The sequence below is a fragment of the Fundulus heteroclitus genome, chromosome 14, assembly GCF_011125445.2.
Source record: "Fundulus heteroclitus isolate FHET01 chromosome 14, MU-UCD_Fhet_4.1, whole genome shotgun sequence".
Taxonomy (NCBI): Eukaryota; Metazoa; Chordata; class Actinopteri; order Cyprinodontiformes; family Fundulidae; genus Fundulus; species Fundulus heteroclitus.
In genome coordinates, this window is record NC_046374.1 from 14,843,743 (window position 1) to 14,862,072 (window position 18,330).

At 43.3% G+C, this 18,330-nt stretch overlaps 2 protein-coding genes across 2 annotated transcripts; one reads left to right on the plus strand and one right to left on the minus strand.

Moving 5' to 3' along the window:
• Positions 1-1,107: 1,107 nt before the first annotated feature.
• tinf2 (TERF1 (TRF1)-interacting nuclear factor 2) lies at positions 1,108-9,073 on the plus strand. Its single transcript, XM_021309982.2, has 11 exons — positions 1,108-1,309; positions 1,511-1,548; positions 2,256-2,458; positions 2,547-2,639; positions 3,595-3,690; positions 3,763-3,873; positions 3,958-4,081; positions 5,403-6,204; positions 7,094-7,152; positions 7,283-7,338; positions 8,781-9,073. Exons 2-11 carry the CDS (start codon positions 1,521-1,523, stop codon positions 8,898-8,900), a joined length of 1,692 nt encoding a protein of 563 aa, XP_021165657.2. The 5' UTR covers positions 1,108-1,309; positions 1,511-1,520; the 3' UTR covers positions 8,901-9,073.
• Positions 9,074-9,195: 122 nt separating this feature from the next.
• dhrs4 (dehydrogenase/reductase (SDR family) member 4) lies at positions 9,196-18,330 on the minus strand. The gene is made up of 9 exons (XM_036146350.1): positions 18,194-18,330; positions 17,798-17,913; positions 14,768-14,945; positions 12,912-13,013; positions 11,271-11,341; positions 11,131-11,182; positions 9,877-10,011; positions 9,731-9,786; positions 9,196-9,649 (listed from the first exon to the last, which is right to left on the minus strand). The coding sequence occupies exons 1-9, from the start codon at positions 18,194-18,196 to the stop codon at positions 9,535-9,537; spliced, it is 828 nt and encodes a 275-aa protein (XP_036002243.1). The 5' UTR covers positions 18,197-18,330; the 3' UTR covers positions 9,196-9,534.

The window sequence follows — 18,330 nt, forward strand, 5'->3', positions numbered from 1 at the left end:
TCAGTGTGGTGAACACCATGTCATTTTAAATAGACTTACTGACTATTTAAAAGCTTGAAGACATTTGTAATGCCAGTTAGAGGACACAGTTCAGTTTAACATGTCCCTATGGTCAAAATATTTTAAATATTTTCTAGGGGTACCATAATTTTTGACCAGGCCTGTTTCATTTGTTTATTATTTTTAAATTATTTTGTTCAACAGCGATTCAAAACCAACGTCTGGTTAATTTTCAGTATATTTTAATGTATTATTATCTTTGTCAGTTACAAGTTATTTCAGTGACCATTAATGTGATTTTCTTTGATTAACAGAGGGGTACCGACAATTTAGTCCATGACTTCCATCGTGTGGACTTAAAGACAGATTTAAGTTGTAACACGCAGACTTGAGGTCAAACAATGGTGGTTCTGCTCGTTGCAATACTTTATCAACGTGTCTTCTGTGTTGTCTTTCACAACTTAGCTATTCAGAATGATCAAAAATGTACAGTGGGAAAAAGTGAGACTGAAAAAATCACACTTATCACCAATCACTTCTGGTAGCAATTTGCATTGCTTATATAGGTTGCCATGGAGACATGGTCAAATTACATTGAACATTGAATGACATTTAAATAAAAATTCACCCAATCCCAAAACAAGAAGATGCTAATTTTGCTGCTAGTAAGATGTATCCTAAAAGAAGCATTTATTTTTTTGAAGTGAGTCACATCCTCCTAGCACTCATAAAAACATAACAGATTATCTGTCAGATTTTGGCACAGAAGCTGACATCCCGTATGCCACAGTGAATTGCAAAAATCTACAAAAAAGTGTTATAAAAAGGTCAACATTATAAATACTGACGTGTTGCAAAAACTTAAAGATTAATATATATGGTACTTGTGAAATTGGTATACCCGTTGTAATTATACCACCTGATTAAAACAGCTAACAACACCAAAGTAACAAACTGGGGAAAATAAAATTTCGATTTAAACTCATTTTATTTATTTTATCTCTAAGCACTTTTTTTTGTCTAAACACATTTTATTTTTTCATGCTTTATTTTCTCTCTCTCTCTCTTCAAAGAAAGGAGCCGCCTGGCGGGGAACGTCACATCCTGGAATTTGTTTGAGTTGCGCTCGTTTAATAAACACTGTGTACCCGCCCGAGCGGGGTTTGACGTTCTACCCGCGTTTCGGAATCAGACCCAGGGAGCACCGCCCATTCGGCACATTCCATGCAATTATTCAAACCACTCCTGACTACTCGGCGAAGGCGGGAGGCAGAGAAGCGGAACTTTTAACAGAAGCTTGTTTAGTTCGGTATGTATACGTTTAGCAACAAATAGCGCTGCGGATAAGTGTACTATAGGCACTTTAAAGCGCCATATGAGGCGGTTAAAGTTATCTTAGTTGCTTGTGCAGAATTGCGCTAGCATACGTTAATTCTGCGTCCGTTGCCTGCAGCAACCTGAAGACTGCTAAGCTAACTTTTCTTAACGTCAGTTCTATTTATCTCAACAGATTCAGTGGAATGGCTCAAAGAAAACCAAGACACGATAGTAAGTAGAAAAGTGATCTTTTAGAGTTGTTTTTTTATTATTTATTTATTTTTTTTTTTACCGCGGAGAGTGGTAAACAACGTTGACTTTTGTTAAAGTTAGACGTAACCTATTGGCAGTTTACACTGTGCTAAAGTTACACTGTGTTAAAGTTAGTTTTAAAGTTTCTCTGTAATCATCAACACTTAGGTGTTTGTGATGCTTCCCGTGCAGAACAAATGTCCCTGCGGGTAAACATGGTGTTGGCTGCATCATGCTGTGGGGCTTCTTCAGCCGCCACAGGGAAAAGCAGCTTCAGGATCATCTTTGCTCAAATGGGTTTTATACAAATACGTGTAAAGCTTCTAAGATTTCCAGTCGTATAAACGTAGAAGACCATCTGTCGCTTTTTTATATACTTGCTAGTTTGCCTTGATCTGTCACCTAAAATTCCAGTAAAATTCAAGGAAAAAGTTCAAGGAGGGTTGAAATTGCTAGGTACTTTGAAGGACTTTATAAAAAAAAAAAGTTAAAAAAACAAAACAACTGGACTTCTTTCCAGTTGTTGTTTTTTTTTTTTTTTTTTTTTACTTTTTTTGGAATGACCATGACCTGGATGACTGAGAATCTTCACCAGTACTTTGACGGACATTATGGCTTTAAAATCACTGTTTGTGAGCGCTGAACATTTGCTCGTGTCTGACTTTTGGTTTGGTTCTTCTTCACAGACGCCAGCCTTCCTTTCGCCGCTCTCCAGCTGCTGGCCCCCCCTGTGCGCCTGGTGTCGGCAGCGCTCTGGAAGGTGCTGAAGCAGAGGGACGTGATGCAGTATGGGGTTGTGGAGGAGTTTGTGACGTCCGCCTGCGAGACCGTCCCTGGGCTGCTTACCTTGCGACACCAGGGCAAGCTGGCACTGGGCCTGAGAGCGCGGGTGACTGCTTACCGAACGAATTAGTGCGGGGATTATACTTCCTCAGTCACACGCCGTTTCCTAACCGTTTTTCCTTCTTTCCTTTCAGTTAATATTAGAGTTGTGTCTCAAATCTCCAGACGTCAACGTGATTGCGCCGCATCTGAAGAGGATCCGCGCTCCTTCCTCTGCCTCTGATGTGGTAAAGTGGCGCTGGAGTCCAGACTCACTCCAAAAGTGTTTTCTTTGTTTGTTTTACTGATAACTTCCCAGCGGTAACCTGGCCAGCCACATTGACAATGCGTGGCACTCTCGGTTTATTTCTACACATTAGCAATCGGGGGCTGCTCCCAGCCAATCCCTTCAGGGAGAGGAGACGTTCACCAAAGTTTGGTCTTAGCCGATCATGGAGATCAAAAGAAAACAAGCTGTAGGGTGAAACGACAAGAAGTTTACGCTGATTGTCGCTACTTCTTGCTATTCTTCTTTCAAAGAAGAAATCGTGGATTTTGGAGTTTTATAAACATGGCAAAATAAGTTTGTACAGGCATTTGTTGTGGGCATCGTTTGCACTCTTTCTGAGGCTTTTATTTTGTTGACATCGTATCCATATTGTCAATTAATTGTATTGTATCGACCAAAATGAAGACGTACGTCGTGATATAAGCTTTGCGCATATCGCTCAGCCCTAATTACAGCCGATTGTCCCGCCTTAAATCAAAATACAGCAACGTGATTGGCCGAGCCGTGCAGAGTCAGTTCTCTAACGGGGTAAAGCGGGACAAAGTGGATTCTCGTGAGTTTGCTGAACGCACAGATATCACAGGAATTCAGCTTGCATGCAAAGTTATGCCTAGTGATGGATTGAAACAAAGCCTACATTTAAGTAAAATGCAGACTTTAGCAAAAAAAAAAAAATCAGTCCAGGCTGCATATCGCCCCTGGGCCACACTTCGGACACCCTGACTTGATTTTGAAAGAAAGAAAACAATCTTAATGTCTCAGGGGGAAAAAAAGCTGCACATGTTAATGATAATAAGGGAGTTTTTTTTAATATCTGCTTTTGTAGTGCAGGTTTTGTGTTTATTCATCATTTGAGAGCTTTGCTTTATCCATCTATATGTAAAAAGTGTGATTTGTGTTTCTTTGTCTTCCAGAAGAAAGACGTGAAAGTCCAGAAAACGGTGGAATGTTTCCACGCTTTTGTTCAAACGCTGCTAACAAACCCAGCAGAGAAGGAGCACTTCTTTAAAGTGGGTACCCATCCACCCCTGTCCGTCTGAGGGGAAATATCTGGATAATCCTCGTCGCTTTTCTCTCCGCAGGAACAGTTTCCCATAGATTACGGCCCCAAGTTTGACCAAGAGCTGGAGAAGCTGTTGTGGGAGTTTTTGATCCGACTGGACCAGTTGCTCCCGGTTCCCAACCTCGCTCAGGTAGACGCACGTCCGGCCCCCCGTGGTGTTACTGTGTTTTGCTTCAGAGAGGAAGAATGACGGTGAAAACGGTGCGTTTTGCAGACGGTGTCGTGGCTCAGCACTGCCCCTCCCGTCCTGGAGGAGTGCGCGCGAGCGGCCACTCAGCCACAGCTCCTCAAGATCTTACTCCAACACCAGACCTGTCTGGGTCACCTGGAGGCAGCAGGTAGGGTCATGTGCTCAACGCAGAACTACAAGGTTCGTCTTTACTGTTCCCCGCCTGGGGTTAGTCGTCCAGCAGAGAGGTCAAAGATTCAAAATGACTTAAGGGTGGTCTCCAAGTTCCTTTCAAATGAGTTTAAGGAGCCGTTGAGGGGAAATCTAAGCTTTTATAGTCTAATGGGCAGTAATACCTCCTTCATCCACCGGCTACGAGATGGAGGTTGATCAGATGGAACGGGGATGTGGGCAAGAACAGTCTGTGTGACTTTAGAGCTAAAAGGCTGCAGAGGGGCAGCAGACAAAATTAAGAGGGGTTCAGGGGAGAAGGTGGCGTTATATTCAGTTTAGGGCTGGGCGATATGGATTAAAAAATAAATCTCCGATTTTATCATACCAAATCCAATTAAAAGATTTTTTTTTTCCTTTTTGTTTCATAAAAAGAAATCATTTTAAAACCTTGCTTTTATGCCAAGCATTCCGTCAGGGAGTTGACCTGAATTCAAAGTGCAACTAAAAACAAGCTGTGAAACATGCTTGTAAAACAAGATGGCAGCCGTGCCATTATAAACAATGAAAATATAACAAAACATTTGCTGCTAGTGGTATTACACATTGAGCTAAGAACAGGCTTCACTGCACTTGTGAATTTCAAACTAAGTTAAAAAAAAAGGAAATAAGTAAATGAAGTACCTCGTATTATGGTAAAAAAAAGTTTCCACTTAACAATATTTTGACAATACATTTGCCTAAACATATATTCAGCATCACATGCTGTTCTCTTCATGGAAACCCAATGAGTGTATTGGCAAAATAAAATCCAGATTTTCCAAAAATGAAATCTTAAAGAATTGTAAATTCGAATTAATCGATTTATCGCCCAGCCCTAATTCAGTTTAGATTTCCCACCAGAATGTGGCAGTGCTGGGAAAGAAGCAAAACATATGGGACTGGTCGGCTGGAGACTTTTATTACCAGTTATCTATGTTGGGGTGAATCAGAGACTGCCTCTAATTGGTGTTTTCATTAATCTTTCATCGACTCTTCTGCCGCTTCATTTGTCCATCCACGTGTGCGCTGATTTATCCGGCCATCTTTCCCTCCCTCCGTCCATCCATCCACCAAATCTGACAGTGGACAAATCCAGCCATCCACAGTCATCGCTCATGCAGATTCTCTGTTTATCTGGCTCTTGTTGAAATGCCTCCCATAATTTAAAACGAGACCCCGTGCAATGCGATTTTGGAAACGTAGGGAATCTTGATGTCAAAGCAAATAATTGTACGAACCCTATCGAGTCCTCTAACGAGTGTTGTTTCTGTTTGCAGCGTCTCTGCCCCCAAACATGGGGGACTCCATCCTGGCTTCCCTTTCTCTGCCCCCATCTGGAAAACTCCCGTCAAACCAACCAACAGGAGCCGGTCTGTCGGCCGCCGAGCGGACAGACGCCTCAAAGCCAGCAGAGACGGCGCCGTTTATTACGCCCGTCATCGGACTCATTTCTAACGACAGCGTTCCAGCCATGGTCTCTGCCAGGAAAAGGGCAGCGCACGGCCACGACCAGTCCAAGTCCAAAGATGCAGCGGGGGACCGGCAGGACCCAAGCAGGGAATTCACTCTGGTCAAACAGAGACCAGAGCCCGTCGGAGGGGACCCGGGGCAGAAACGGGTGGGGGAGGGGAGGAGTTCCTTCAATCCAAGCGGTGGAGGCAAACGCAAGCGGCCGGACGCCGCAGAAACGGACTCCGAGGAGGAAGAGATGTCTGAGGGCGCACCCGGAGAAAAACGGGTCGCCGGGGACCAGAGGCCCGGCGAGACCGCGGAGGACGGATCGGAAACCGTCGAGAACAACGACCGCAGCAGAGAACTCCTAAATGTTTACGCGAGGAAGCCCGGCGTGGAAAAGCTACGCCTACCCGAAGACCCGGCCCTCCGCGCGGCCTTTGCCTCCTGCCTCAGCAGCGACCCCAGGGTTGTCATCCAAAAACTGCCATTCTGTCCCGCTAGCACCAGCTGGTCCGGAGGAGGCGGCGGGTCCTTCTACAAGGAGCAGCAGAAGAAGACGTCCTCAGCGTGGAAACCAACCAGGGGCTGTCAGACAGCTGCAAGTCCTGGCCTGGACGACAAAGAGTAAGGCTCAAAGCTCAGCCGCTGATGGAGCTCAGGATCTAAACTAACTAGGTTCTCCGTTCTCCGCCAGGGACGCTTGTTGTTATCACTAAATGTTTATTTACTGAACCGGGGACGCCATAATGGCCGTTTCCAAACTTTACAACACATCCTGTCATCTGGAGTTAAGTTAAAATTATATCAACAAAGAAATAATAAAAAAAAAATTTCTATCGATTTACTATTGAGATTGCATCTTTTATCTTTGAGCTTATACCATCAGACGAAAGGGTCAGTTTTAAGCCTCGACGTTTTCCCCGTTTTCGTAGATTTTCAGTCACGCAGGGGAATCTCTAACGGAGGGGTTTCATATTCAGACAAATGTCTTTTTTTTTTTTCCCAGAAGCCTCAGCGGTGCAACCCTTCAGCTCTTTTTTTTTGTTGTCTAGGCGGTCGATTTAGTTGTTTAGGACGCCGAAGGTAAACTCCTAAACGTTGAAAACCAGCAGCAGCGGGTCAGAGCTTTACGGGGTCTGGTCAGTACGGGGAGCCGTCTAGGGGGGGAGAAGTTAGGACAATTCCAAGAGAAAGGAAAGATTATATAAATGTATGAGCTTTTGGTTTGATTTGGATTTTATTTCCCCTCCCATGAGACCCAAAACATCTTGCAACACAACTGGGATTCAAAATCTCTGCTAGAAGAACAGTTGGACTCCAAACACTCGTAGAGATTCGCTGACGTTTGACATTTGAGAAGTTCTTTTAAAAGAGTGTAAATTAAGATTCAATTACCCTGAACAAGAAGCACTCCTTTCTTTGAGCTCCTCTTTGGTAAATGGCTTAAAGTAGAAAGTTCTCCGTCAGCCACGTGTGCTCTGCAGTCACCGAACGTTTTGTTTGTGCTCGACAGAAACCAGCCGGTGCCGTCCGGTGGGAGCGGCTCTCCTTCCCAGCAGAGGAGTCACGCAGGTGATCTCAAAACGCCGACCGACTTGGTTAGACGGTTAAAAGACGCACCTGACCGGTTAGCGGTGAGCTGAAGCGATGCCCAGGCGGCGGCGTCCAGGTTAACGTTTGTGCTTTTGTGTGGCTCCGTCAGGAGACGACTACGTAGCGGACTCTGAGGACGAGGCGTCCAAGAACTTCAAAGGGAGGGTATGTGTGCTCCAGACGTTTTTTAAAAAGTGATGCAAATGTTTCTCTGGCCGACGTTATCTACGTTTCTGCACAGTGTTCCCGCCGCCCTAGAGTAAAGAAGTACTCTCCAGGTTTGGATAAGTAGAAAAAAAAAGAAAATAGCGTTTTCAGACTATATTCCCTGTTGCAGTGTCTACATGAGAAATATCAGTTTCTGAAAATAATGTGCTCAAGGTCGAGAAGTTTAAAAAAGAAAAAAACTTCTGGCTTTTGTATAAAGTGGGCAGTAATGTAAACTTTTTTTTTCTTCGTCATCCACCTCAGGACTCGTTTGTAATTGTAGACGAAGCTCTTTGAACCAATGGTGGCCACAGTTTTACAGCTTCACTTTGGTTTTAAGTCGCTATTCAGACAGATTACTAAAATAATCGTTAGTTGCAGGCAAGATTTTTGCCTTTTAGCAAACACAAACCACAGGTTTTTAATTTTTGCTTTTTTTTCTTCTGGCCACTCTTTCATAAAGCAGAGCTCTATGGAGCATGCAGCTTATTGTGGTTCTATGGACAGGTCCTCCAGTCTCTGCTGGGGAGCTCTGCAGCTCCTCCAGAGTTACCGCTTGTCTGTGCCTCTCTGATTAAGCCCCTCCTGAGTTGTAGTGGGCGGCCCTGACTTGGCGGGTTTCTTGTGGTACCAGGTGCTTTCTATTTGAAGATCAGGGATCTGGATATTTTTTTCTAACTTCGCCTTGACTTGTACTTCTCAACCACTTTGTCCCTGACTTGTTTGGAGAGCTCCTCGGTCTTCATGGTGTGATGCCTCCTGCTTAGTGGCGCTGCAGCCTCTGGGGCCTTTCAGGAAAGGCGTGTTTATTCTGACAGGTCACTTAGATTAGACACAGGTGGACTTTATTTTTGTAATTATGGGACTTTTGAAGCTAATTGGTCAGACCAGAACATTTTAGGGGCTCCATATTAAAGGAGGTGGATTCATGTGCACTTGCTAATTTACTTTACTCATTCTTTGTTGTTTTTCTAATTTCTCTTCACCAACTCAGACTATTTTCGTCACAAAAAAGGTTAAAACATTTGAATTACAGGGGAATGAATACTTTTGCATGTCACTGTAAATCCTTCTGCGCTACCACTCGTTCATTTATGTGTCCTCCATTCTTCTTTACACTTTGGATTTTCACCGGCTCCTTATTTAAAGCCTCACTATTTAACTGCGGAACACATTACAAAATGTGAAGGAACCCTTTATACTGAGTTGTTTTTTTTAACTCAGAATACCTAATGAAAACATTTCTATTGAATCCAGATGTTAAAATGTGTTTTATTTTGTTGCCTTTGCTGACATTGGAGCCAGCAGTCGGCGCCACGCTCCGTCACCAAGCGAGTTCAAACACGTATTTCAAACGCTGAAGCAAGTTGTGACAAATCAAACCGTCTCATCTCCCCCAGCTGTTCATGAAGCGATACTACAAGACCAAACACGGCACATACGTCCCCACCCTGAGGGAGTTCTGGAAACCCGGGGTGACCCGACGAGACCTGCTCTCCGCTGCCAGGAAACGCAGGTGACGAAAGGGGCTGGGAAACCTTAACGAGGCGCGGAGTGCCACTTTCCTTTTTGTTTTCATCCTAATGCACAGACAGTTTAACAGCTGCTTGAAATGTAGATGAATTTGAAGGAGGCATCATGGGAAACCCAACACAACAGTAGCCCTGTAGCTCTTTACGGCTCTTGTGTGCGTTTTATTCGTGTGTATGTTCACTTTTAATTATCCCTCTTTAAAATGTTAGCGCTTGGAGGCAGTTAGAACCCTAACTATGAAATATTGTCCACTAATAAAGAGTTTTGATTGGAATAAAAACGTTTTTCTTTTTATTTCTTATTCCTCCATGTTACATGTCATTTGTGTGCAAAACATAAAATAAAAAAAATGATTGGAAGCATGGCTTCCACCAGTCCAGGAGATGGCGATAGATTTCAGCCTTCTGTGCTTAATGTTAAGTTTTTACATGCGTTTCAGACCTTTCACGGCCTTATTTGTAACCTAGAAACTGAAAAACATATTTGAAATCTTCAATATCTTGATTTGAATGATCAGAAAAAAACCTCATCCAGATTAGCTTTGCTCTCAATCATGTCTGCCGACGATTTAGTGGGAAGATCAAAGTACAACATGAAGCTCTGCTGCTGCCAACAGAGGGCTCAGAGTCGGCAGCCCATTCCTCCCGTCACTGTGATGGTCTCTCCTGTGATGTAGGAGGCCTCATCGGAGCACAGGAAGGCGATCGTCCCTCCAATCTCCTCAGGTTCTCCGATTCTGAAGCCGCAGATGAATAAAGAGTGACGTGTTAAACGCGTTCAGCGGCTTCAGCGTAAAAGTGTTTAAACTGAACGTCACCTTTTAATGCTGAGCTGCTTTTTGAACTCATCCACGATGTCTTCGTTTTGCCACAACTGGAACAAAAAAAACCACGCTGTAATCAAGAACCCGACAGGTCTAAACACCCAAAGCATGTGTGTGTGTGTGTGTGTTTGTGTCCTCACCGCAGAGCTAAAGCGTGTCTTGATGATCCCAGGGGCCACACAGTTCACCCTGATGTTACTCTGAGCCAGCTCTGGAGCCAGCGCCTTGGTCAGACCCAGCAGGGCCGTCTTACTCACGCTGTAGGGGCCCAGGGCCTGCAGAGAGAGACGGAGCAGGTCACATCTCCAGTAATGGTGTGTGAAAAGCATTTTTTTTTTTTATTGCAAAAACTAAATTTCACAATTAAAAAAAACAAGCTTTAATCTGAGTAGATTAGTTAAACGGAGAGAAGATCACACATCAAACAGAAAGCAAAACCTCCTGGCAGCTCCGTTAATTTCTATTAAACAACCTGACTTAAGTAAATAAACTTTTAACTGGCAAGCCGTGACTTCCTGCTTTGCCCGCAGTCTAAATTGCACGACACAGATGCCCCGTTTTAATTAAAGCCACTCTTCAAAATGGAAAAGACGAGAGAACATGGAACCACACAGGGAGGAGGATGGTGAGGGAGCTAAATAAAAAACCCTCTAAAGCGCACCGTTAAAGGGTTGCCAAAACTGTCTCATCTACTTGCTAATCCAGTTGTTTGGGAGACCCGAGAGGAGAAAAGCCATTTCTTTGCCTCCATCACAATGTGGATTTTGCTAAACTCTACCGCGACTTGAACTGGGCGTGCGTGCTTTGCTCAGATGAGCCTTAAGCCTGAGCTTTTTCACAAACACCTGGAAGGGTTGGACCGCTTCTCTTCTGAAAGCAGCAGGAACCCGGTTCCAGCGTCCGGCACAAGGAGCTCGAATTTCTGGGAGGTTTTAAGTAAAGGTCAGTGGGTGTTCTGCAGGATAATCTGAAATATGGGCCCGACCCACATAGCAGTTACCCAGACTCAGAAACAACCTTGTTTCATGGACAGCCGAGTCCCCAGACATCAGCTCTAATTATACACGGTCTGGGATTAGAGGACGAGTCCAGAGCACATGTGAAGATCCAGAACTTTATCTACAGAGTAGCCTCTAGTGTGCCATCGGTGATTTAAAATTTGGCTGACATTATTTATGCTATGGTTGTGCTTTTCTAAATGTTTCAGAACTGCAATCATTTATTAGCACTTTAAATCCGTTTCTACATCAGGGTGCCCAACAAACGCAGAGGACACCGCTTCACAGGTATCGAGTGAAGTTATAGGAAACACGGTAACTTTAATCAACAAAACCTAACAGCATCCTGTTTGTATGTTTAACGCCGATATTTCCGATCGTGCATCGTCCCCTGACCTGCATCGGTTGGTATGCAGCCACAGAAGACACGAATATGACGTTTCCTCCTCTGAAAGAGAAATTCAGACGCATCAGACCCGTCGCAGACACACTTTTCCTGGAGCCTTTTCTCCACAAACGCAGCAGCCATCACTCACCCTCTCTTCTCCATATGAGGCACCACCAGCTTAGTCAGCAGGAAGGCAGATTTTACATTTACTGACAGAATCTGAAAAGAAACAAAAATCACACCATGATTCTTTTTTTATTTTATTTTTTTGAGCGTTTGAACAAAAATGTGATAAACAGAAGTTTAGCATTTGCTTGTTTTGAAATTTGTGCACATTGTGTAGCAAAAGCACCTAAGACCCTTGATGTTTTTGATTCTTTGTCACATAAAAGGCTTTCTGGGTTTTATGTTGAAGACATAGTGGGGAAAAGAAGGAAAATGATACATGACTAGCAAAGCTTTTTACACAGAGATCTGAAAGGAGTGGCGTGCATTTATAATCACCCCTCTTTACTTTGACTTCACCTCTAAAATAAATCCCACTCAAACGATTGCTTTCAGACGGCACCTAATCGTTAAGAGTCCGCCTGTGCTTAATTTAAACTCAGTATAAATGCAGCGGTTCTGTGAAGGCCTCAGCGGTTCATTAGAGTACAAACAGCATGAAGAACGTGAAGGAACACAGCCCACAGGTCAGGGAGGAAGTGATGGAGAGGTGGCCTCACACCTAAACAGATAAGCTGGACAAGTAGAGCGTTAAAGAAGAAAGAAACCGTAGTGCCGACGGTGACTCTGGAGGAGCTTAGGTGGGAAAAGCAGCATCATACTATACTTCAGCAGGAACAGAAAAGCTAGACAGAGTTGGAGGAAAGATGGATGGCAGTGTTGTAGTCAAGTCACTATGCCTCGAGTCCGAGTCCAGGTTCCAGTCTCCAGTGTTCAAGTTGAGTCAAGTCCAAGTCATTAAAAAAAAATCTGAGTCAAGTCCGAGTCGAGTCACTATTGATCCAAGTCGAGTCCAAGTTCCGCACTAAAGCATAGCCTACATGTTTAAAAAAAAAAAGAAATTCCACACTCCACCACATTGCACTAATAATTTAGATATTAAAATCATACACCAAATAATATTCTAATGACATATTGAAATTATAGCCTAATGATATAAAAAAAGTTGAGTCTTTTTCTCAATTTCCGAGTCAGAATGATCTGAATGTAGGAGTCCGAGTCCAAGTTCGAGTCAAGTCACGAGTCTCTAAATTTAGCTAATGACTCGGGCTCGAGTTCGAGTCTCGGACTCGAGTCCTACAACACTGATGGATGGAGCAAAATACAGAAAATAAACAAATGAAACCCGTTAGAGGCCGCAAAAGCCGAGGTTCCCCTCCCAGCAGGACAGCAATCCGACACATACAGACGGAGCTAACACGGAGTGGTCCAGACCAAAGGACGTTCATGTGTTAGAATGGCCTAGTCAAAGTCCAGACAGATGCTCAGAGATGCTCTCCATCCAGCCCAAATGAACTGGAGCCAAAAGTCTCAGCTGTGACGGCGGCAGAAGCGGAGTCCGCGAGGTACAGACTCTGGGTTGCTACGTACAAATGCACGCCACACTTTTCAGATTTTCATTTGTAAAGAGTTTGAGAGCCGGGCATCGTTTGCCTTCCACTTCACCACTGTGCACTGCTTGGTGTTGGTTTGTCCTTCACGTCAACTCCCAACCGAATACAGTAAGGTTAGCCGTCACAACGGGATCAGATGTGAAATATCTTTTTAAAGGCGCCCCTAATACCTTGTCCCACACGTCCTCGGTGGAGTCCATGATGTTTCCAAAGAAAGGGTTGACCGCTGCGTTGGACACCAGGATGTCAATGCCCCCACACTGATCCACGGTCTAGACCAAACACAGCAGCATACACAGCAACGGGGTACAGGTTGACAAACGATATGCAATGCTTTTTTTTAAAAACTCAAGGTGATTCCAGTAAATCCCGGTGCAAAACGGAGCCTCAATAAGCCTAAGTGCAGATTTGCACCAGCTTGGTGAACGACTAAAATCTAATTTTAAATGGGATTAGATAGTTGTTACTTGCAGATACACAGCCCAGCAGCACAGGCCGGAGGACAGGAAGGTGAAACGGCTGTTGAAGATAAGAGCTAACTTGAACAAATGAGTCTCCCATATGTAAATTACTTGTAAAGACATGGTTTCCACACGTCACAGAGGAGTCAGGTACTCTCTAAGTCAGGGGTGTCAAACTCATTTTGGCTGAGGGGCCGCATACAGCTCAATCTGATCACAAGAGGGCCACACGAGTAAACTCATTGCAAGATTAAATAGAACTAATAAATGTGGACTTGTTGTTGTTTTTTATGTTAAATTAATTTCACTTTTACACAATATATTATGAATAACCTCAGCGTTTTTAAGAAAAGTATGTGCAATTTCAACAATACTTTTACTCAGTTAAACATTTACTTGTGCATTATGCATAAGAACTAATCAGAGTGATTATACTATGTTGAAAAATATTTATTTACATTTTTTGGAACTTAAAAACACTGTCCTACATGACAAAATACATCAAACAGATAAAAATTAAGAAATTATTTAGATTTTTCCACACCTGAAGCTTGATCTGCTAATTAAAACACAGCGCCCCTCGTGGACAATATAGGAACTGCAGATTTTCAATTAAACAAAGTACTTGTTTTTTTCAATAATTGTTTTATCATTCTCTTCCTTTTATCTCCTCTTTCTTTCACCTTATCTTTTTTTTCTTCTTGTTCTTTCTTTCCTCTCCTACTTTCCCATTGTAGTGTCCATATCATTTGAGATATTCCCTGCATGAATCATGATAAAACTATTCACATTCATAAATAAAGCGGAACACTATGGCAAAATCAGTACTGCTCCACTTGTGAAAGTCAAATCTGATGAGCTCTTTTTGGCATTTTTTTTACAATGATAATGCATTTAGCCACCGGGACGGACTAAATTGTTCGGCGGGCCGGATCCGTATGTTTGACACCCCTGCTCTAAATGAAGCACAAACGTGTGCCTGTGGTTATCCAGGATCTACCTGAAAGCGTAAGTCTACTGTGGAAACGTTTATGAGCTGCTGAGAGTGAGACTGAAATATTTAGGGAGACTATTTGGTCTTTTAATGCCCCGAGGAATAATAAGTGCCTTAAATATGAAGTGATGTGATCTTGGAAAGCTGGAAACAACACGAAACATCGGTGCAAATCATCTGAATGTCCTCAGACAAAGAAAATGTGCATCCAACCCCCTCTCCCATCAGACTGAATGAGGCCCCTTGGAACGACTTCGCCAAAGCTGTCCACATTGGGCTGCGAGAGGAGGAAGCTCAGCTGCAGCTGTGTGAGGAGGAATGGGCTTCTAATCCCCCCCAGAGCAGAACTTTCTACAGGTCTGATCCGCAGCCACAGGAAATGTCTGAGGTTGGCTCGGGGGGGAGAAAAAAAGGTTCATGCAAATAATAACCAAGAGTTCAGTCACATTTTCCATTCACTGGGTAAAAGTTATGGGCACAACAGAAGATTGTTTAACATTATCGGGGCAGTTGTTGCACCTTTCCTCCGGTTTTACTGACCAGCACCACTGAAGAAGACACTAGAACTCACCAGCTGGACCAGCTTCTCTCTGTCCTCCCCTTTGCCGACATTACATGTGGTTCCAGTTACTCGGATGCTCTGGCTCTGCAGCAAAGCCACAGCCTTGTCCACGTTGGCCTGCCGCCGGCTGCTCACGACCACATGGGCCCCTCTCCTTCCCAGAGCCTGAGCCGCCGCCAGGCCGATTCTGGGGGAAAAGGGATGAGAGGGCCAGAGGCTTATCACGAACGGACAGCGGCTCGCCAAACTTTCCGTTCCCACTTTCCCTCACCCCGACCACAAACTTCAATGTGACAGAACAACAAAAAGTAGAACACGATTGAGAGGTGGCTGGAAAGTAAAATGGAATATCTATATAGTGAGCATTTGTATTCAGCCGTTGCCTTGAACGTTATCTTAGTATGGTCCGACTATGTGTCATTTAATCTCTGCGCCTCGTCCTAAAAAACCCCACGTCCCACAGGGAAGCATGGTGGTGGCAGCATCATGCAGTGGGGGTCTTGTTCTTCAGCATGGACGGGGCTGCTGCTCAGAGTTAAGGTCATGCTGAAGGAAAAGCTACCAGGGACGGCAAACAGCGTTTCTGCAAGTTTCAGTAACTTCAGTTTAGACCAGGGGTGTCAAACATACGGCCCGCGGACCGGATCCGGCCCGCCGAACAATTTAGTCCGGCCCTGTGGCTAAATGCATTATCATTATAAAAAATGACAGTGTCCTGTCTGGCAATGTGGCAATAAGATGCCACAAAGAGCTCATCAGATTTGACTTTCACAAGTGGACAAGATAAAAGGAAAAGAATGATAAAACAATTATTGAAAAAAACATGTACTTTGTTTAATTGAAAATATGCAGTTCCTATATTGTCCACGAGGGGTGCTGTGTTTTAATTAGCAGATTAAGCTTCAGGTGTGGAAAAATTTAAATCATTTCTTAATTTTTATCTGTTTGATGTATTTTGTCATGCAGAACAGTGTTTTTAAGTTCCAGAAAATGTGAATAAATGTTTTTCAACATTGTATAATCACTGTGATCAGTTCTTATGCATAATGCACAAGTAAATGTTTAACTGAGTAAAACTATTGTTGAAATTGCACATACTTTTCTTAAAAACGCTGACATTATTCATAATATATTGTGTAAAAGTGAAATTAACTTAATATAAAAATCAACAAGTCCACATTTATTAGTTCTATTTAATCTTGCAATGAGTTAACTCGTGTGGCCCTTGTGAGATCAGATTAAGCTGTAGGCGGCCCCTCAACCAAAATGAGTTTGACACCCCTGGTTTAGACGCTCGTTAGGGCTGGACGATAATTCAATAACAATATATATCGATCGACAGACGTATATCGATTATAGAAAAAAAGCATCAAAAAAAGTTCAGTAGGATAACAGTTTTCCTTCCTTTTGCATTCTAGCCATGTAGGTTAATATTACAGTCATTATATCCTCCCAACCAATCACAACGCAGACCCAGGAACCAAGCTCCGCCTCCTTCAAAGCGTTCAGAGAGCACGCTTATTTTTTCCTTTTTAAAAACTGCCAGTTTTGGTAAAAAGTTGATTGTATAAAGGCTTGAGTTTGAATTCAGTGTTCTTCATCTAAAAATAAGTCACTAAGCATAAAATGGCCAGGGCTACACTTAAAATATATCATTTGAATTTGTTGATAATTATCGATATCAATCAATATGATTTCTATTTTATCTATGTGCTTTTTTTTTCTATATCGTCCAGCCCTAACGCTCGGTTCTGCAAAATAACTTAAACAACCTTAAAATAATTTTAAATATACACTTTTTTTTCATGACATATGACCTGGTTGCAAATAATTATGTTTTGATGTGATTTTCTTAAAGAAGCAATAATGGGCTAGGGATGGAAAGAATTTACCTGACTCCGCCAGATAGATTTGCTCCGCATATCCATCTGGAAACCTTCCGTTGAAGTAATTTTGGGAAGGGGCGAAAATACTGGTTAGCTGATTGGCCTATGTTGGTGATAGACGGGCCAAATAAACCAATCAGATTTGTGGTTGCGAAAACACAACCACAAGCCAAGCTACTCTTGCTGCTGCAGGTAAAGGCTCGTTAGCTCAGCAAAGAAATACTCTGTAATTCCGATAAAACTTGCTTGATAGCCACGCTAACGCTAGTTTCATCGGCTGAAGCCGCCATGCTGTTAAGACTGAACTGTCGCGCTTCTCGTTGCGTCACACCTCAAGCCGCCTCAAAGCCAACGCTGATTGGACGTTCGTTTGGTGAACGGCTCCAAATTTTCTTTAACGGAGAGTAGCCAGACTGATCTGCGAGTGAAACCTTGAAAGCTCGCGAGATCACGATGGTCTCACGAGGCTAGGAAAGAATGTGTAAATAAACCAATATTATATAATTCAAGCCCCAACTAAAAGTAAGGGAATTTAAGAGCTTTTTAAAAGCCTAAACTTGAGATAATGAAACGGATTGGTTTTTAACACTTATCAAAGCACAATTTGCACACTAGACTTATACCCACATCACAGTCCAGACCTAAATGTGGCAAAGCTTGAAAGCTGACATTTATAGATGCTCTCCATCCAATCTGACTGAGTTTGAGATATTTTGCAAAGAGGAATGGGTCAAAGCTTTGGTCTCTATAGGTTCAAAACCTTGGGAAGACACATCCCCAAAAGACTTTAAGCTTACAAAGTATTTATTATTTTCCTTCCACTCTACAACTATGCACTGCTTTGTGTCGGCCAGTCACAAAAAGCAAAAAAAAAAATCCCAATTAAACACAATGTAGATTTTTGTTGTAATGTGGCAACATGTCAAAAAGTCCAATGGGGGATAAAAACTTTTGCAAGACACTGGAAGTTCAGAAGTGTCACTTGAAACTTAATCCTTGATACATTTATTTGAAAAAACACAGAGAACCTGAGGCACTTCATGTGTTTTTATTTGTTTTGGAAAACCAACTCGTCAGAGCAGACCGCAGTCACGTCCCCACAGTCTCTGTCAAAGCTGAGCCAGAGCTCCACTAGCAGCTCAGTGATTCTCACCCATCCGTGGAGGCTGTAACGACAGCTACTTTCCCATCCAGACTGCTCTGGGACATGCTTCTCCGGACAGAAACAGGGCTGGACCGCAGGAACCTGGATAAACCCCGAAACATCACCTGTGAACAGAGCAGCGCGGTTACTTCACGCACACCCTGGTTAACTGGGGCAGAGGTCAGGGACTCTGACAGGACTTGTTGTCAGACGGCAGTCAGGATCATAAAAGGTCGATGGCAAACTAAACCAATTTCACATTACTTAAGACTCAAAGCGTAAGGACTCATCGCTGGATCAGGAGTGATTGCAGTGGAATGTTTGATCTGTGTCCAACGATAACTTTGCAGCCAGTGCAGGAAATAAGTCTGATATCCAAATGCCACAAAGAGAGGATCGTCTCACCATGCAAAGCGTGCAAACTTTAACCAACGAAGTCGCAACGGTGAATTTTTATGATAAAATACAAAACTCGGCTACAACTCCGGTGATAGGACCTTTGACTCTTGCTACATCGCCCATCTTCCGGATAGACATATCGA